This window comes from Orbicella franksi, chromosome 4 (assembly GCF_964199315.1).
Source record: "Orbicella franksi chromosome 4, jaOrbFran1.1, whole genome shotgun sequence".
NCBI classification, from domain to species: domain Eukaryota; kingdom Metazoa; phylum Cnidaria; class Anthozoa; order Scleractinia; family Merulinidae; genus Orbicella; species Orbicella franksi.
Genome location: NC_138148.1, coordinates 10,928,614 through 10,949,800, shown reverse-complemented (window position 1 = coordinate 10,949,800; position 21,187 = coordinate 10,928,614). Strand labels below are relative to the sequence as shown.

General features: G+C 38.9%; 3 protein-coding genes across 3 annotated transcripts in view; 1 reads left to right on the top strand and 2 right to left on the bottom strand.

The window, feature by feature from the left end:
• The window catches only part of LOC145484618 (uncharacterized), a 407,604-nt gene that overhangs the window by 129,817 nt on the left and 256,600 nt on the right, over positions 1-21,187 (top strand). The window lies entirely within an intron of this gene.
• On the bottom strand, positions 1,117-4,578 carry LOC145485499 (uncharacterized). The gene is made up of 3 exons (XM_081464162.1): positions 3,165-4,578; positions 2,021-2,119; positions 1,117-1,670 (listed from the first exon to the last, which is right to left on the bottom strand). Exons 1-3 carry the CDS (start codon positions 4,009-4,011, stop codon positions 1,117-1,119), a joined length of 1,500 nt encoding a protein of 499 aa, XP_081320288.1. The 5' UTR covers positions 4,012-4,578.
• On the bottom strand, positions 9,700-18,943 carry LOC145484594 (uncharacterized). The gene is made up of 4 exons (XM_081463190.1): positions 15,595-18,943; positions 14,458-14,556; positions 13,605-14,107; positions 9,700-10,639 (listed from the first exon to the last, which is right to left on the bottom strand). Exons 1-4 carry the CDS (start codon positions 16,439-16,441, stop codon positions 10,376-10,378), a joined length of 1,713 nt encoding a protein of 570 aa, XP_081319316.1. The 5' UTR covers positions 16,442-18,943; the 3' UTR covers positions 9,700-10,375.

The following is a 21,187-nucleotide window of genomic DNA, read 5'->3' as shown; positions in this document are numbered from 1 at the left end:
GTCTTATCGGCTAGTGTGCTGTGGACCAAGACAATGTGTCTGGGCTCTCGCGGGCCTCAACCAATTAGGAAATGTCATGAGTCACGCCAGTGGAATAGGCACCATCTTGATTTTGGATGACCCGGCCCCAAGCCTCAACGCGGTTAGTCGCGACAAAAAAATCGGCTAGTGTGCGGCAAGCTGATAGCCCGACAAATTTTTACCCAATTTGAACCCGGCAAAAAATCGGCTAGTGAGCGGCAGCCTTAACTTCAATTGCCGAGCATGATAATACTGGACGTGGCTCCCACTGCCAACGACATACAACAAGTATTCCAGATCATCTGGGTTTTTATTCCTTAAGATCTGTTTTAGATTGATTAATCAAACGTTCCTTTACGCCCGGACAGGCATCTCGATGCAGGCTCAGAGTTTAATGTGATAGCATCGATTGGGTAAACAAGACACTTACGTCCGCCCCGCGCGCTGAACATCCATTCGCAGACACTTTTGGTATCTTTATTAAGCTAAGTTATAAGTTCAGTTCGTAGATCTGAACTTGGTTTAGATGGAGAAGGAGAGGAAGGTTTCATGTTTTGTAATTCGTTCATCATTGCGGGATTACTTGATTTATGCAATGAGCAACAGCAAATATACATTATTCGAACATGGAGAGTGGAAGCACTAAAGTTCTCAAAAAAGCCATCAAATGTTTCAGGACTTCAATAATTTTTTCTGCGCTGTTTTTATATGACTTTTACGATGATTAATGGCCATTTGATGGGCATCCACTAAAATTCAGTCCGTCTTAACCTTGACCTAACTCGAAATCAACAAGAAATATCTTACTAGCTAAGAATTTTCCTATCAATGTAGAGTATATATTCGGCGAAAAAAAGCAATAGAGGCATTTCTTTCAATTATATTCAGAGCTATAGTATTCTCACGATCTCCATATAACTCCAACTCACAAGTTCCCTCAACTTATGTTTTCAGGTGTGAAATGGATTGGAAACAAGAAATAACTACTACATACATGTCACATAGACGAGATTTTACATCGTGTGCAAAGATTTGCTTCGAAGTTTGATTTTGGTTCACTGGATTGTCCGTGCAATTTGAGACTGTCTAGAGTGATTACATTGGTTTTGGCTTTTCTAAAAGCTGATAAATCAGAGAGTTACAAACCTGGGTAGTAAAGAGTCTAGTATCCGTTCTATTTAAGGACGAGGCCTTTTCCTTGCAAATGGCGGTGGATGACTTCCAAATGATTTTAGCTTTATCCTTTGGAACTCTTTCACCTTGTGAGAGTTCTTCTGTCTTGAAAGTCAGTATCAAGTCGTCTATTAACTTTTGAAAAGTGGTAAAATTGATCCTACCCACAAAATGCAAGTTCAGGTTTACAAGCAAGGCGCTTTCCTCTTCTGGCATTTCTGGCCTGCGAAGGACGTTGACAATGGTTTCGATGACTTTTTCAGGTCTGAAATCAAGATCTCTTTCCAGTGCAATGTTTAAGCCTCTGTTTTGAGCATCGTAGGTATGCACGTCGCTATTGCTGCATTTTTTATAAAGCAACTTGCACAAGGAACAAGTCTTAACAGATTTGTACAGCCGAAAACCCAGTGAATCACCGTAGATCCAAAGCGTTCCAGATTGTGTGTAACTTTGCGGCATCGACCATTTGTAAGACTCTGTTTTATACACAGAAAGAAAGCAGGTTGAGTAAACCAAAATCTGTAAAAGGCAAATACATATTACTGAGGCAAAGGTAAAGTCCATTGCAGTGTGAAAATGTAGAAAAAAGAAACAAGAAATTGCCAAACTCTGCAAGAGCGGCGAATTTCCATATGTGTATTTTTATTAATTTTAAAACTGACGAACCGAATGGATTGAGAGAGTCGTGACATTATGAATAGTGTTTTTAATCGATGTGAGCCGTCGTCGTCGTTGCTTTTACAAACACCTTACTGGTTTTGCCTTATGCACCTCTCGCTGGTTCTTTCAAGTAAGAATTGAAAGACTATGATAAATTATTTCCAACCTTTAAGATATGGCATCCACTGGTCATTTTTCCATTCACCAAATCCATCCCATAAATACTTACAGGTTTCCGAACAGGAGACAAGTCCTTCAAGTTTGTCTGCATGGGGAACGACAAGTTAAAATACTTCATTGGTAACATTTAACTCTTGAAAGGCTCTTATACTGAAACAATACAGTTGAACTCGTTTTCAAAATTCTTAATGTTTATTTTTTTCATTAAACAAAACCAAATCTTTACGCACTTTTGGCAAAAACGCGTAAAGATTTGGTTTTGTTTAATGCACATTTAGCCAAGTTGTAAGCCTATAAAACGTAAGGACGCGACCGCCTCAAAATGCTTTGTAGATAACGGGTAATGACGGGTCCCGAAACAATAGAACGTATCGGGAATTTCCATTGGCTTGTGCAACTCCAAAATCCAGTGATGAATTTCGATATTTTTTTCCTTCCTCCACCTTCTTCTGTCTAACTTCCATTTAAACACAAACAGAAAATATCTCTTAGGAACCTAATCATGGAGATTTTGTTGGATTTCTGGTCACACCACTGTTCTGGCTGAGTACCCTCATTCATAAAAAAATGTTCTTAGCGTTAAGATAAGGGCATTAAGTGAAACATACTTTATCAATTCGACATCACGGCCTTGTGCACGCTTAACCCACCAAACCACTGTTTTTTGGCTTCAGTGTCAGTAACTAATTTTTACTTACTAATAAAGCTAGACCACTATGTTTAGGTTTCCTGAACGAAAATACGTTTATAGGTTTTGATAACTTCACGAATTTTTTCGTATATTCTCTTACCTTTACGTTTTCCACTATTTCTTAACAATGCCAGAAGGATTTATTTTTCGAGCTCGATTTATAAATGGTACATGTTGGAGCCGATTCAGAGTCAACTTAGATGGAAAGTTTAATATTGGAAAGTTTAATATTGCTGCAAATTATATTCAGCAAAAAGTTGCATTTGAATACGTCAATAACCGTATTGTAACATCAACAAACAACGAGGGGTAGCATTAATCCATAATGATCTTGAGAGCTGGAAAATGCTGGTAACCCGTATGCCACCTTAAAGTCTGAGATGTTCTTGACCGACGAAATATATTCACCCTTTTCAAAGTCACCCTGAAATCTACTTACCAGAAAGAGAGCCTTTAAGCTGGGCTTTAACTACATTTATTGTTAAGGCAGGTTGTCCATTTTTAAACGGCTGTTTCACCAAATATTCGTCTAACAGACCCAGAACTCCCTCTCTCTGATGGCGCCCCTGAACGTCGCCTATGATGAACCAGTCACGAGGTGGGTCTTTGAAGCCATCACAAAGACTGTAATCAAGGTAAATCATCAGTTGATAGACTCCAGGCTCAGTGATGAGAAATAGAGCTTCGTAAGTTCCATTATTGTGATCGAAAACAGTGGCCGCAATGCTTGTTGGGCCACGTACGTAAACCCTCCAGGTGTCTCCACCAATCAACTTCGTTCGATTGTCTGAGGTTTTTGACTGGATGAAAATCTTGCTGAACTCTCCAGCTGGCCTGATATCGTGGAATATAATGTCACTTGTTGTAGCGTTGCTTCTATTGGTTTTGCCCCAATGCTCCTTCACTAATCCCCAGGCCATATTGTCGACACACGGTTTGATAATGTTTTTCCAGTCTACGCGTGCATGCCGCTGACGAAGCCAGTCGTGTCGGAAGTCTTGCAACCTTCTCCAAATTACCGACTTTTCTGTTTGACGACGACTTTTATACACGCTGTTACGAGAATTGTCTTGTCCTCTCATTGTGTTAATCGACGAGTTGAATTCATTATTATTGTTTAATTTACTGATTCCGTTACCAAATAGATACCCAGGTACTTTCTTTAAAGAAACAACTGCAGAAAGAGGTAAGCCATTGTTGATTATGTCCGTGAAATACAGCGAGCAGAGGACAAGAACTGCACCAAGGCAAATAGTAAACCAGAAGTACCGCGTAATACCCAGCATTGTTCTGTTGTGTTTCGTGGGGAGCTGGGTACTTGATGACACTGTCGTTAACTAGATCTTGGAGAAAATGGAAGAGAATGGAAAGAACTGATTGGGATTACAAGAACTAAGGTGAACACTTTTGAACGCTGTTTACTCGAACGTTAAAGGAGGTTGGCTTTTGCTCTGGTGTTGCATTTCTATTCTTTATGCTTGTCTTGAGACTCATTCCAATGCAACCATGCAATTAGAAACAAAAGCACTCATGAATCTTGTGTGCTTCACACTGGTTGCATGTACTTGCAACCGGCAACAGATAGACAGATTAAAGAACACACTGACAGACACACAGGCAGACACACATACAGTAAAATGCTCAGTTTTGAAGCCCAATGCCTAGTACTCCAACTCTTAATGTTAATAGCAGAATCAGAAAACACTGAACTACATTTTTGGCATCAGAATAATAGAGCAAGCCGCAAACATAATTTAATTCAAAAGTATCAAGAGAACTGTTTGCGTGTTATGGTTTTGTTTAGACCTTTATATTTATTTATTTTCAGTTTTTGTAATTTTTTGAGGGGGGGGGGGTGGTTTTTCAAATGGCAGCAGCTTGTAGAGCTTTCCTAGCATGAAATGTAGAGAACTTCTTGCTGTTATCTATTTATTATTATTATTGCTTATATTATTATATTGGCCAAAAGTGTTCACGTGGGCTCTTAAAAGAAAAGCAAATGACGAATTTATTTTCTCTGTGAGTGCAAATTGTACAAACGGCTTCCCAAAGGTAAAACAATAAGCTACCAAGAGGAAGAAAATGAAATACTCTGACAGAGAGTTTAACTCTGAAAACTGCGCCTAACCGTCAACTGCGAATTTCTAAATAAGTGCTTTTTGATGAATAAATGCGCACCTTACTCGTATCAACATTGACTGCAATTTCATTTGGCGGCAATATTTACATCAGTGAATTCTTGCTACCTACCTTAAATCTTCTTTTTGGCCTCAGCTCAACCCAGGAAATCAAAATCTGCAGGAAATTTATGGAACAGTCAGAATCGGGGTAAGGAGCTTTTCTTCGTCTCAAACTGATCTAACCTTGCTAAGTTTCCACATGAAGACATCTGAGGGGTGGCACATGTCATTAATTAGCATTTCATCTGTTACTATAGGACTTCAAGTTGCGTGATTGACGCCTGTAAGGACGCTATCATTTTCGCCGCGGCTCCTATTTCTTGTTTTTCTCGCCTGCTCTAGCTCGCGGCAAGGGAATGGTAGAATATAAAAACATTTCAAGTATGGAAAAGGCGAGAATAGGTCGCCAAACTAAGAAAACAATTTAAATGACGTGTGCAGAATTTGCCAGGTAAATCTTCAGCTTACATATAGCAACTATGCAACGAAATCGTGCGTGAGTGTGTTTAATTTGTTCAGCATCCTTCTTCAGCGATTGCAGAAATCGCTCATCTATTGCTCTTTCCGCTGGTGCTTACACAATCATATCGAATTTGCCTTCTTCGACAATCTCCAATCTGTCCAGCTTATTGGCCAAATTACAGGCAAATAAATTCATGGCCTCGATTTTGACAATCTGGTCGTTGACAATCCTAGTTAATGGTGTCAGTGAGCAGAAAACTTGCAAAATTTCTAGCTTGGGCTGTTTTTCGCACACGTACAACACGAGCATGCGAAAATCTAATTCTTTCCGTAGCTTGGCGGCAAACTAATTAAGGCTGAAGGCGCGAAACAGGAAAAAGTGTGAAAATATTACATTAAAATAACACCTTTAACCTTAATTATTCTTATTCTTATCACCCATTGTTACCCTACTTATTGCTCATTTTTAAGTGGCATTCTTGTACAACTGACAACGGATGATTTTGTTATTTGATATAAGATATGAACTTCACATGCACCGTGTGGTTTGTGAAAGCATTATCATACTTTGTTCTGCTAAGAAGACTTGGTAATATTTAAAATATAAGTTTAATTTTCTTATTTAGTTCGTGAAAAAGATCAGTACTTTCGGTTGGCAGCATTGCAATGCATCGTTCAGATCTTGTAACATTCTCTGAAGGCATACACCAAAATTCTGCGGAATAGTTTCTTTTAAAGGTCTCATTGAGTCTAAGCCGATATTCATTTTTGACAGGTGATGTCCATCTCTTATGTGCATATTTTTGATGCATTCCTCTGACTTGGATACACACCCTTAACATCCCCTCTAGCTTTTTACTAGAAATTCAAAAGCGGTCAACTGGTCTTAAATGTCCAAATATATTTATAACACGTGTTATGTTTAAGATGGAATGAATATGGTTCGAGTTTTTTTTCGTTAAAGGTTCCATGGTTTAGAATTTATCTTTCTGTTTTTCTGAGTAGTTCTTAGTTACTTTAGATATATACAAGCGACGTTTACGAGAAAAATCAAAGCGTGAAATACTGAGTAAAACTAACTGTATGGTTGGTTGTTGTTTCTTTATTTTGTATTGAATTAACGTAATTATGAAAGTGGTAAAAGTTCAATTGAGGCCTTACACTACTGTAAAATGACGTTAAAATCGTTTAAAAAAATCCAAGCTTTCGCCGATTTACGGCTTCATCAGGGATAAGAAAAAATATTCCGCGTAAGGCTTATATACAGATGTGAAGTAAAAACGTGTGAAAAGCGAAAGAATGTGGGGGGGTAAAATGCATGAGATAAATAATAAGATACAAATATGAATAAAAACGAATGATATGATCTAATGAGCGAGTGTCAAAGTACATAGAGTCTTTAGATATGTTAAATTAACCTATTCACACTGACACGATTATACAACCTTTTTTTTTCAAACTAATCTTTATAAACCCAAACACAGTATATCGGAGCGGAAATTTCGTTTATTGATGCGGGATATAGCGAGTTCACAGAGATGCTTTCGAGTTCCTCCTGCTTTTCGAGCCATTGATATTCTTCTCTTTGTCAGAAAAAACCCATTCCCTTCCAATATGAAATAATGTATGATGTTTTAAATTCATTTTATACAACCCTAAACCACCTTATTCTTATTAGCAAATAGTACTTGGCTTCACAAAAGAAGCTAAGTTAGTTTCAAAAAAACAACGTTCTTGTTACTTGATGAAAATTTTGCGGGTCTTTTTTTTTTTTTTTTTTCTACCACGGCGCTTCATGACGCCCGGCCTGGCATAAGCAATGTCTTCCCTTTAATGTCCACAATTAGCTAATATCTAGCTAAAAACTCTGACACTTATTAAAATAATGTTCAGTTATTCGTTCATTCCCTTGTTGAATCGTCATCAGTTCATCGTACGTTATTCAGGTTATTGATTGGAAAAATAATTATACTTTTGAGCCCTAGTGCCTCTATTTTCGGGGGAAGGAGTAGGCTCACTACTTTCGGAGGTCGTTACTTACGGAATTTTACGATTCGTTGCGTATACGAACAGCTAAAAGCAATTGGTAGCCGTGCATGGTCACCTAAAGTACTGACAATCTTTGCTCCATGTACTGAGTTTCTACTAGCACTTTTGTGTTTTTTGTTTTTGTTTTTGTTTTTGTTTTTTTGCTCTCGGCTGTGCAATTGTGCGATATTTTCTACACAATTAAGACCGCCGCACACTAGCCGGCAAAAAATCTTCACTTGTCGGCTATTGTGCGGTGAATTCAGACAAGTCTGCGACAAGATCGGAGCTTGTCGGGCGATATCTGACAGTGCTAGATCTCAAAACGTCTTGTCGGGCCTTGTCGGCTAGTGTGCGGTGAACCAAGACAATTTCTCGTGGCTCGCGCACGCCTCAACCAATTAGGAAATGTCATGAGAGTCACGTCAGTGGAATAGGCGCCATCTTGATTTTGGATGACCCGGCCCCAAGCCTCAACGCGGTTAGTCGCGACAAAAAATCGGCTAGTGTGCGGCAAGCTGATAGCCCGACAAATTTTTACCCAATTAGACCCCAACAAAAAAAACGGCCAGTGTGCGGCAGCCTTAACTTCAATTGCCGAGCATGATAATACTGCTCGTGGCTCCCACTGCCAACGACATAGAACAAGTATTCCAGATCATCTGGGTTTTTATTCCTTAAGATCTGTTTTAGATTGATTAATCAAACGTTCCTTTAAGCCCCGGACAGGCATCTCGATGCAGGCTCAGAGTTTAATGTGATGGCATTGATTGGGTAAACAAGACACTTACGTCGGCCCCGCGCGCTGAACATCCATTCACAGGCACGTTTGGTATCTTTATTAAGCTAAGTTATAAGTTCAGTTCGTAGATCTGAACTTGGTTTAGGTGGAGAAGGAGAGGAAGGTTTCGTGTTGTGTAATTCGTTCATCATTGCGGGATTACTTGATTTATCGGCATTCCCGGCTTTTTCCGCTCATGCTCTTTTCCTTCCATTTTTTTCCTGCCTAAGTCTTTCTTCACGTTGATTTAGACGTGATCCGATATATATAATGATCTCCTTTTGTTCCAGATTATTGGCGTCGGCGGAGTCCGCCATCTCTTGAAAGTATCGGGAATGACTCTACCGAACGCACTATTTACTTTTAGAGCACTATTAATACCGTAACTTCATCTTAAAGTTTGTCCCATATTCCATTGGCCTTTCTGGTTTGTTTCTTATTTGATAACATCGGCATGTCACTGAAACAGATTATGAAGCCTTCCCTGGCCGCAAGGCTATTTCTAGCACCTTGGTTCACTGCTATCGGTGCATTTGGATCCTCATCATCATTCCGACTTTGTGACGCTGTTCCCTCATATGTCCGCATTGTAACCGGCTGTTGTGCTTTTTGGTCGTAGGTGTCCATGCTTCAGGAATTTCGATTCCACTATCTCCATTGATGTTTTAACATCAATGGAGATAAAAACCAGCAGTGAATGTGCAGTCTGACTCTCTTCGTGCTAAAGTATTCATGTAATACACCAATTTCGATATATTAAAATTCAGCCTAAAACAATAGACCCCAGTGCGAAGCTCTGAGGAATAACTACAGAGTTTGTGGGGTTTATTCCCCAGAGTCTCGTGCTGAGGTCTATTGTGCTAGGCTGAATTTTAATATATCGAAATTGGTCTATTAGCTTTGCACTCTTTTATGCAAATTCGCTTCAACTTAGCCTCTTCCCAAACCGCTTTTTATCTTTAATTATGTAACCTTGATAATGGCGCAAGATGCACCGAAACGTCGGTTTCTATCACTTATATTTCTTGTCTCATGTATTTCCAAATCTCTTCTTATAAGAGAAAAACAACAACAACAACAACAACAACAACAAGTAGAAAGCATCATGCTTTCTAGGTGACGGCTAGCCAGTCGAGTTAAGGTGGCTGAACACAGTTTTTGATACCTGTGTTTCATTCACCTTTTCCTCTAAAACCCTTGATCTCTCGGTCGCCAAAACTGGCAGTAAGCAAGTTAACAACACAAACTTAAGTTTTTTGATGGTTAAGTTGACGTATGTGCCGTTGCCATGGCAACACGAATAAAAATAAACAGGCCTTTAAAATCGGTTTTGTTTATTTGTAGAAAATCTAGTCATTAGATTTTCTTTACAATTTGCATGCAACAAACTTGTAACCATTCTCACAAGTTAACACCATTTTGCTAATAATTTAACAGAGTGATCTTTAATTATCCCTTGTTGAAGGTTTACTGGAATATCTAGAGTTTCCTTTCTTAAAGTTCAATTATTTTCGATACTCCAGTTACTTATTTCCTAAAGTATTTTCGTGCCAAATTTCGTGAAATTCTAATGAGTGGTTCTCGAGAAATAGGCGTATTTCCGAGAGTGCAAATTTTCATTCAATCGCAATTTTTTGACTTACTACGCATGCGCTGCATTTAACTGGGTTCTTTTGGTAACAAAGAAAAAGCTGAGAATTGCCGAGTTCTTTGCATCTTTACCTTTTCTAACATATATTTGCCATAAAAGACTAAAGCCATCAATACACTACGTTCAGTTATAGAGAAAAATAGCACAGATACTGCGGGTGTTGAGTAAATAAAATGATCGCTCTATTGACGGCATGTTTGTTTTTTTGCAATCCTTGTGCACGCGCTGAATTGCATCAGCAAAAGCGCGCGCGACCACTGTGTTCGGCCACCTTAATAAGTTACCACAGTACATCGTGAGACAAGCTATGATACTTTATTATTACTGTTCAACTACAACTACAACCTTTCTACGAAATTTGAAAATGTCATTAGAGAGAAGGTGGTGGGGTCTAGTAAATTGCTACTCGGCCTTATTTCAGCTTCAAAGGTGTCGTTAATTGGAATACAGTTGAAAACATTTTCCCATTTTGGTTGTCTGCGTTTGAAGACTTTAATATAGAAGAAAGTTGTTATCTTTTTCTATTACATCTTTCAATTCATCTCCCACTAAACCTGAATTTTTGAAAAGCTGTTTTCTGTACTTATGCAACGTTTTATTTTACCATGTTTTTCATGTTCATCCAGTTTCTTGTTATAGTGTACTTTGTACTGCTCAAGCATTGTCTCCACCATGTTAAAAACTTTATTGTCGTAATGAACATGGTCTATGCATCTACCTGGGTACGAATCGGTCAATGAATACACGTCTATGACGTCAAATCCTGCTTTGCACATGGCTGACACGGCGTAGGCGTTGAAGAGCGCAACTCGCTGAAAGTAGAGAACGCAAAAATGTTTTATTGAGGTTCTAACAGATGTACCAATCGTGGTCCTTAACACCCTGCCTCTATTGTTATCTAAGCGATAATCTATTGTTATACTCTATTCACACTGAAATCTCATTTATGATGCAGGATACAAAAAAATACAACGGTACGTAACAAAAACATCAAAACGCAAGGTTGAGATGCTTTTTAGGTTGCTCTTGTATTTCATTTACAAACTCTAAATAGCTTATTAACCCCTTGGATTTACTACCAAGGATTCATAGGATTTCGCGCGGCTATTTTTTTCTCGCGGTTTTCTTTCGCGTCACGCACGACGGACTAAGCGAATGAGGGACTACTCGTAGTCTAATGGCGTTTAAAATAAAGAAAGATAAATACGCCCAACGAAATAAAATGTTCTTTTTTAAAATAAAATAGAGAAAAAATCTCACCTTGCCTGGTTTCTGTTGTCCATTTGGCCTATTTCGTCTTCTTGGCTGGTCTTTGAGGTGTTTGTAGAAAACTGCTACAAACACCTCAAAAAACCAAAACGATGAAATGGACCATATGGACAACTGAAGCCAAGCAAGGTGAGTATATGTTCTTTATTTTATTTCGTGGCGCGTTTTTTATCCTTCGTTATGTTACGGTTATGTTAAACTCCATACAATGGCAGTTTTAGATATAATAAGAAATAAGTGAAGTCTTGGAGCCGTCTGGTTCATAGCTGCCGGAGCTTATCCCAGTTTCTGTAGCATGAAGCGGGTAGGAGTGTCCCTACTCCCCCTGGACAGATTGCTAATCCATCGCAGGTCACTCACCCGCAATTTGTTAGGTTTCCCCAACAAATTCTCCGGTACCCATTTATACTCCTGGGGGGAGAGAGTCACTGTCTTGCCCAAGGACACAACACAGTGTCCCTGGCCAGGGCTCGAGTCCGGACCTCTCGATCGGGAGACGAGCGTATTGACCATGATGCCATCGCACCGCGCCTCCATAGTTCTAGATATAGAGCGCTCAAATTCTCAAGGGCGAAAGTGTAACACGACACCGCAAACTTAAGTTGGTCACGTACCACTAGATAAGCCTACATATTCAGACCATTAATATTTGATCGATTCCTCGAATCGTGAGTTTGGGACGCCTGAGACCTAAACCATTGTGTTACTTTCCATCAATGAAAGCTATTTTTAAGTCTTGGCTTTCCAAGTTATGTTTCTGTCAGTGCCCCTTTAAAATCATTTGACTAATAATCAATAGGGGATAACGTCGGTTGATTACGTCTGACATCCATCAGGTTCATGTACAATCCATCAAATATTTTTACTCGCGCGCCATTATTTTAGACATCAGAAGAGATTCCTCAAGTTATATTCCGCAGTATTTGTAATTTGGCAGGTTTATTACTTTTCCTCACAATAAAGTTATAAAATTAAATACAACTAAATATCTTGAAACTTACTGTACTAGTTTCGAACGCGTGCGACTGATATTTGACAGCCAGTTAGAAAAGAGGTCCCCCTCTGGAGCGGTTTTCATCTAAGTGTCGATAGTAATTCGCATTTTTGGTCTAGCATTACCCCGCCAAGTAAGTGACTTAATAGAAAATCGCGCCACTATGTCATTCAATCCAAAAAGAAACCAATAATTTGTGACTCGCTCGCAGACGTATTACCGCGCTTTGCATCGGCTACATGTATCATTGCACAAGGCAATTGCACCTGTAATACGAGTGGCAATCAAAACTGACCTGTCCTATCGAAACAACACAAAAATTATTTTCTCCTTACATTATAAACGTAAAAGTAATCCTTAAAAGTGAATATAGACAAGTGATACAGCTCAAATCATCGAGTTCACTCAAACTTGGCACAAATGTTGGGTTTGGGGAGTGAATGATCCGTAATGAGCTGTCTTTGGTTAAGTATTTCTACAACAAGAAGGGCCACTTGAAAATGAAATGTTAAACAGTTGTCAGGGTCAAGGCACAGATATTCATTTGAACTAGACAATTCCATTTCTCTCCGTGGCTCCATCTTAAGTAAGGCGCATATTTCGTAGTGTTGTGAATAGCCTTAAATTGTGAATTGATCAATATGACACGAGCGTGGAACGAAGGAAAAGTCTGAGTTCCCGACAGGAATCGAACCCATGACCTCCCGAACACCGGGCGGGCGCTCTATCCATCTTAAGTAGCCCATCCATGAGTTCTCATAGCTCAGTGGATAGAGCGCCCGCCCGGTGTTCGGAAGTTCATGGGTTCGATTCCTGTCGGAGACTCAGATTTTTTTCTTTGTCCCACGCTCGTGTCATGTTGATCAACTCACCTTTTACATTCAGTTACCGAGCTTAAGATTCACCATCTGTATTCACTTATCACTAGCCTTTAATGGCAAATATCTGCAATGAGCAACAGCAATATACATTATTCGAACATGGATAGTGGAAGCACTAAAGTTCTCAAAAAAGCCATCAAATGTTTCATGACTTCAATATTTTTTCTGCGCTGTTTTTATATAATATGACTTTTACGATTAATAGCCATTTTATGGACATCCACTAAAATCCAATACGTCGTAACCTTGACCTAACTCGAAATCAACAACAAATACCTTACAGCTAGGAATTTTCCTATCAATGTAGAGTATATATTCGGCGAAAAGAAGCAATAGATGCATTTCTTTCAAATATATATTCAGAGCTATAGTATTCTCACGATCTCCATATAACTTCTGCAGCAGAAGATTCGGCAACAAGTTCCCTCAACTTATGTTTTCAGGTATGAAATGGATTGGAAATAAGAAATAACTACTACATACATGTCACATAGACGAGATTTTACATCATGTGGACAGATTTGCTTCGAAGTTTGAATTTGATTCACTGGATTGCCCGTGCAATTTCAGACTGTCTAGAGTGATTACATTTGTTTGGCTTTTCTAAAAGCTGATAAATCAGAGAGTACAAACCTGGGTAGTAACGAATCTAGCATCCGTTCTATTTAAGGACGAGGCCTTTTCCTTGCAAATGGCGGTGGATGACTTCCAAATGATCCTAGCTTTACCCTTTGGAACTCTCTCACCTTGTGAGAGTTCTTCTGTCTTGAAAGTCAGTATCAAGTCGTCTATTAACTTTTGAAAAGTGGTAAAATTGATCCTACCCACAAAATGTAGGTTCAGGTTTAAAAGCAAGGCGCTTTCCTCTTCTTGCATTTCTGGCCTGCGAAGAACGTTGACAATGGTTTCGACGACTTTTTCAGGTCTGAAATCAAGATCTCTTTCCAGTGCAATGTTTAAGCCTCTGTTTTGAGCATCGTAGGTATGCATGACGCTATTGCTGCATTTTTTATAAAGCAACTTGCATAAGGAACAAGTCTTAACAGATTCGTACAGCCGACGACCCAGTGAATCACCGTAGATCCAAAGCGTTCCAGATTGTGTGTAACTTTGCGGCATCGACCATTTGTAAGACTCTGTTATATACAAAGAAAGAAAGCAGGTTGAGTAAACCAAAATCGGTAAAAGGCAAATACATATTACTGAGGCAAAGGTAAAGTCCATTGCAGTGTGACAATGTAGAAAAAAGAAACAAGAAATTGCCAAACTCTGCAAGAGCGGCGAATTTCCATATGTGTATTTTTATTAATTTTAAAACTGACGAACCGAATGGATTGAGAGATTCGTGATATTATGAATAATGTTTTTAATCGGTGTGAGCCGTCGTCGTCGTTGCTTTTACAAACACTTTACTGGTTTTGCCTTATGCACCTCTCGCTGGTTCTTTCAAGTAAGAATTGAAAGACTATGATAAATTATTTCCAACCTTTAAGATATGGCATCCACTGGTCATTTTTCCATTCACCAAATCCATCCCATAAATACTTGCAGGTTTCCGAACAGGAGACAAGTCCTTCAAGTTTGTCTGCATGAGGAACGACAAGTTAAAATACTTCATTGGTAACATTTAACTCTTGAAAGGCTCTTATACTGAAACAATACAGTTGAACTCGTTTTCAAAATTCTTAATGTTCATTTTTTTCATTAAACAAAACCAAATCTTTACGCATTTTTGGCAGAAACGCGTAAAGATTTGGTTTTGGTAATGCACATTTAGCCAAGGTATAAGCCTACAAAACGTAAGGACGCGACCGCCTCAAAATCCTTTGTAGATAACGGGTAATGACGGGTCCCGAAACAATAGAACGTATCCGAAATTTCCATTGGCTTGTGCCACTCCAAATTCCAGAAGAGTGATGAATTTCGATTTTTGTCTTCCTTCCTCCATCATCTTCTGTCTAACCTCCATTTAAACACAAACAGAAAATATCTCTTAGGAACCAAATCATGGAAATTTTGTTGGATTTCTGGTCACACCACTGTTCTGGCTGAGTACTCTCATTCATAAAGAAATGCTCTTAGCGTTAAGATAAGGATATTAAGTGAAACATACTTTATCAATTCGACATCACGGCCTTGTGCACGCTTAACCCACCAAACCACTCTTTTTTAGCTTCAGTGTCAGTAACTAATTTTTACTTACTAATAAAGCTAGACCACTATGTTTAGGTTTCCTGAACGAAAATACATTTATAGGTTTTGACAATTTCACGAATTTTTTCGTATATTCTCTTACCTTTACGTTTTCCACTACTTCTTAACAATGCCAGAAGGATTTATTTTTCGAGCTCGATTTATAAATGATACATGTTGGAGCCGATTCAGAGCCAACTTAGATTTTGGAAAGTTTAATATTGCTCTCAATTATATTCAGCAAAAAGTTGCATTTGAATACGTCAATAACCGTATTGTAACATCAACAAACAACGAGGGGTAGCATTAATCCATAATAATCTTAAGAGCTGGAAAATGCTGGTAACCCGTATGCCACCTTAAAGTCTGAGATGTTCTTGACCGATGAAATATATTCACCCTTTTCAAAGTCACCCTGAAATCTACTTACCAGAAAGAGAGCCTTTAAGCTGGGCTTTAACTACATTTATTGTTAAGGCAGGTTGTCCATTTTTAAACGGCTGTTTCACCAAATATTCGTCTAACAGACCCAGAACTCCCTCTCTCTGATGGCGCCCCTGAACGTCGCCTATGATGAACCAGTCACGAGGTGGGTCTTTGAAGCCATCACAAAGACTGTAATCAAGGTAAATCATCAGTTGATAGACTCCAGGCTCAGTGATGAGAAATAGAGCTTCGTAAGTTCCATTATTGTGATCGAAAACAGTGGCCGCAATGCTTGTTGGGCCACGTACGTAAACCCTCCAGGTGTCTCCACCAATCAACTTCGTTCGATTGTCTGAAGTTTTTGACTGGATGAAAATCTTGCTGAACTCTCCAGCTGGCCTGATATCGTGGAATATAATGTCACTTGTTGTAGCGTTGCTTCTATTGGTTTTGCCCCAATGTTCCTTCACTAATCCCCAGGCCATATTGTCGACACACGGCTTGATAATGTTTTTCCAGTCTACGCGTGCACGCCGCTGACGAAGCCAGTCGTGTCGGAAGTCTTGCAACCTCCTCAAAATTACCGACTTTTCTGTTTGACGACGACTTTTATATAGGCTGTTACGAGAATTGTCTTGTCCTCTCATTGTGTTAATCGACAAGTTGAATTCATTATTATTGTTTAATTTACTGATTCCGTTACCAAATAGATACCCAGGTACTTTCTTTAAAGAAACAACTGCAGAAAGAGGTAAGCCATTGTTGATCATGTCCGTGAAATACAGCGAGCAGAGGACAAGAACTGCACCAAGGCAAATAGTAAACCAGAAGTACCGCGTAATACCCAGCATTGTTCTGTTGTGTTTCGTGGGGAGCTGGGTACTTGATGAGACTGTCTTTAACTAGATCTTGGAGAAAATGGAAGAGAATGGAAAGAACTGATTGGGATTACAAGAACTAAGGTGAACACTTTTGAACGCTATTTACTCGAACGTTAAAGGAGGTTGGCTTTTGCTCTGGTGTTGCATTTCTATTCTTAATGCAGGAGGGAGGGGGTGACTCTATTGTTTTCCGGTATTGATTCGTGACCGACTCATCGCTACCAGTGTGACGTCACATAGCAACGAGCGAGCGCTTCGAGTAGCCTATTCAGATTACGCCATCGAAAAAGGACAACAGAGGTTAAGAAAGACAAAAAAACAGGCCTAATATCGCTTTTGTTCGCTAACTTAGTGTAGGTGTGTACAGTTTGTTGTTAGTTTTTGTCTCTGTGCATTATCTGTTTTAGTTTTGTGCGCGCGTTATCGTGTATTCTTGCTGAATTTTGTTGCGGGTAAGTGGCGGGACCGCCATCTTGAAAACGGGACGGGAGAAGTCAACGTAAAACGTTCGCGTTTTCTCTCTTAAATGTCTTACCAATAGTCTTATCAATAGGAGGTTTTATGCGTTGATAGTATACGTTTCATGCGCGTGTATCTCTGTCGATTGAACCAGCCGTTCCCCTCATCAATCCGTTTGAGTGTTGAGATGTTGTTTATTTCTTGATTTCCACCAAAATTTCCCTGCGATGTGATCACTTTTTGTCTGTTTTAGAGCACTTTTGGTGGTTGTTATCAGGCATTTAATTACAATTCTTTGGGTTTCAACTTCGTTTGCCTTTTGTATTTTAATTGCGTCCGCTGTATGGTGAAATTTGTTGGCTTTAATCGTATAGCAGCTTTGTTGGCTTTTGTTGTGAAGGTTCGTTGGCTTTTTTCCTGTCTCGTTGCAACTGTTGACTTATTGCTGTCCACTGCAATTGCGGTGTTCAGTGTTGTGATTTCATATTCACAACAAAGTTCAAAGTAGAGTTAGCCTGAGTAAGCTGTTTTTGGTTTTCTTTTTGCCACTTACATTTTGGTGTACAATTTTGGTGTAAACATATATAGCATTTAAGTTATGGTAAAATCAATTTTGCTGTATGATTTATTTATCTTTTGTCATAACCTGATAACTTGGCTTATTCTTGAACAATGCCACATCTTGAATGATGCTGTAGCCTGTTCCAGGTTCTCAGTCAGTGGGCATGATCAAAAAAAAGTGGCCGAGCGGGTTCTGGTAGAGAAAGAGACCGAGAGCCTGGAATAGGCTAATGATGCTGCAACTGTCCTGCATTGCCATGTTGTAATGGCTCCTATTTCTTGAGCCTCCAAGAATTTCAAGGCTGCATTGTAGTCATTTCATCCCTTTAAGTTCTCATCATATTCCAACTAGAAAACAACCCTCCACTAAATGTCACCAAATAGCTATTGCAGCATAGCACTCAAAATAAATGACAGCAAATGCTAAGAAATGTGTTAGAATGCTGAAATGCTGTAAAGACAATCAGACATTTATTCTATTTAATTAAATTTTTTAATTTAACAAAGTTTTATTCCTATTAGCTCTTTTTATTTATTCTACTTTTATAATCATCTCCTGCTCTTCACAGGTCCACATCAGCCTATAGTTTCAATTGTGACTATATGTGCCATTTAATCCATCAAATATTTTCGCTTGCACATTTGTCCTTGGACATTATCTGTTCCTGCCTTTTTGGAATGGTTAATGTCCATGGAGTGGACACCGAATGAAGGGTACTTTTCATAAAACCTGCATTACCAAATAAAGGAATGATTGATTGACTGAATCAATTTCTCCCTCAGACTCCGGAGGCCTATGAGCTTCATTCTCCTCCACTGTGCATAGCAGCTATGCTCTCATTCTGACCATATGTGGCCATAAATGTCATGCCTGATCCATTGTTAGTGGTTTTATTTGTGGTTAGTGTGATAGCAGTCAGCGCGGAAAATCTTGATGTTAGCTCCAGAGAATTTCCCCTCTTTTGCTCCGTTTTTTGTCTTCATAGCTCAATGTTCAGTTATCCTTGTGGGAAAATGGCTGAATTTCACCACCCTAGCTTTTTCTTCATTATCGTGTTTGAATCAATAAGGTTGGTGACATCTATTTTAGTTGCTGATATAACAGAAAAGTCACACTTTTTGACTTCACCCCAATTAATTTAAACTATCGTAAATTTGGGATCTCAAATTAATTCCAAATTGAACTTGTCAATTGATTTGTGCTGACAATCAAGCTGTGGTAAGCCTTTGTATGACTCTGTGCCTTTAAAGGAAATATCTTGGGCTGTCATAATCAGTGGGAGTTTAACTAGAAGTGTGGAAAAGTGCTTAAGGGGGTGCAAAAATGAAGCAGGAACTTGTCAATTTGACAGCATGATTAAACATGAAACAAATCGTAGCTCTCGTATGCATGCCTTGACAGATGATAAAGAAATTTTTAAAAATGCAAACTAAGGTGAGTTAGAAACTTTATGGGAGGGGAGGGGGGGGCATTAGCCTTCAAAGGGAAAATGTTCATCAGAATCCCTAAGTGCTGCCCAGTGTGGCATTCTGGAAGGAAATTTGTGCATTATGATATATTCCTTCCAGTGACATTCCCTGCAAAAAACAAGAAGTGTCTTTAATAACCTTTTTTCAGTAGGCTACAACTTTTACATGAAGAAATGGGGACCATTAGCTGATTATGACCTTGCAATAGATTCTGATGGATCTATTGGATTAACAGCATTTATCAATTTTTAAAATATCGAATTCCACACTAAAATCAGGGAAAAGTTTGTCACAAATTTTAGGCCGCCGGCCAGGAACAAAGCTGAGTTTTTAATGTAACACAACTATGTATAATCAAGAGAAAATATGGTCTTTTGGTATAATATTTGCTGCAGACCAAGCATATAAAAGAAAACTAAGACTCCTCTTTCTCTTATAAAATCAAAATAAAATAGAACCGAATCGCTAATCAAGCCATAACTATTAACTAAATTACGGATATTGCTCTAAATGTAAACTGTAGTACGACAAAGGTGAAAACTTACCTAATCTGCCTATCTGAAACATGGCTGTTCTTTCCACACAGCCATTCTTTGTACTTTGAAGGGATTGATGAGACGAACCACGAGCACCGAAGAACTGAAATTCCACATACAAGAAACCAAGTATACCCTCTGTCGAACCTCCTATTCTTGGGTCAAAAGGGCTCTGCTTCGCTATGCAGTGGTCCTCGAAAGGTCAACCAGCTAACAGTTTTGCTCGACAAATTGGCTTCAAAACAGAATGTTCTCGATCAAATTATCTACCTTTTGATGATTTTGGCCACCAAAAAGTACCACATAAAGATTCCTCAATGTAATATAAACCACATATTGACGAACCTAAGAAAATGGGGCAGAATATCGGAACGAAATTCTGCATTTTTATCAACCTTTTGTACTTCACCCATTGGGCGCCTGTCTTAATGCTTGTCTTGAGACTCATTCCAGTGCAAACATGCAATTAGAAACAAAAGCACTCATGAATCTTGTGTGCTTCACACTGGTTGCATGTACTTGCACCGGCAACAGATAGAGAGATTAAAGAACACACTGAAAGACACACAGGCAGACACACATACAGTAAAATGCTCAGTTTTGAAGCCCAATGCCTAGTACTCCAACTCTTAATGTTAATAGCAGAATCAGAAAACACTGAACTACATTTTTAGCATCAGAATAATAGAGCAAGCCACAAAACATAATTTAATTCAAAAGTATCAAGAGAACTGTTTGCGTATTATGGTTTTGTTTAGACCTTTATATTTATTTATTTTCAGTTTTTGTAATTTTTTGAGAGGGGGGGGCGGTTTTTCAAATGGCAGCAGCTTGTAGAGCTTTCCTAGCATGAAATGTGGAGAACTTCTTGCTGTTATCTATTTATTATTATTATTGTTAATATTATTATATTGGCCAAAAGTGGTCACGTGGGCTCTTAAAAGAAAAGCAAATGACGAATTTATTTTCTCTGTGAGTGCAAATTGTACAAACGGCTTCCCAAAGGTAAAACAATAAGCTACCAAGAGGAAGAAAATGAAATACTCTGACAGAGAGTTTAACTCTGAAAACTGCGCCTAACCGTCAACTGCGAATTTCTAAATAAGTGCTTTTTGATGAATAAATGCGCACCTTACTCGTATCAACATTGACTGCAGTTTCATTTGGCGGCAATATTTACATCAGTGAATTCTTGCTACCTACCTTAAATCTTCTTTTTGGCCTCAGCTCAACCCAGGAAATCAAAATCTGCAGGAAATTTATGGAACAGTCAGAATCGGGGTAAGGAGCTTTTCTTTGTCTCAAACTGATCTAACCTTGCTAAGTTTCCACATGAAGACATCTGAGGGGTGGCACATGTCATTAATTAGCATTTCATCTGTTACTATAGGACTTCAAGTTGCGTGATTGACGCCTGTAAGGACGCTATCATTTTCGCCGCGGCTCCTATTTCTTGTTTTTCTCGCCTGCTCTAGCTCGCGGCAAGGGAATGGTAGAATATAAAAACATTTCAAGTATGGAAAAGGCGAGAATAGGTCGCCAAACTAAGAAAACAATTTAAATGACGTGTGCAGAATTTGCCAGGTAAATCTTCAGCTTACATATAGCAACTATGCAACGAAATCGTGCGTGAGTGTGTTTAATTTGTTCAGCATCCTTCTTCAGCGATTGCAGAAATCGCTCATCTATT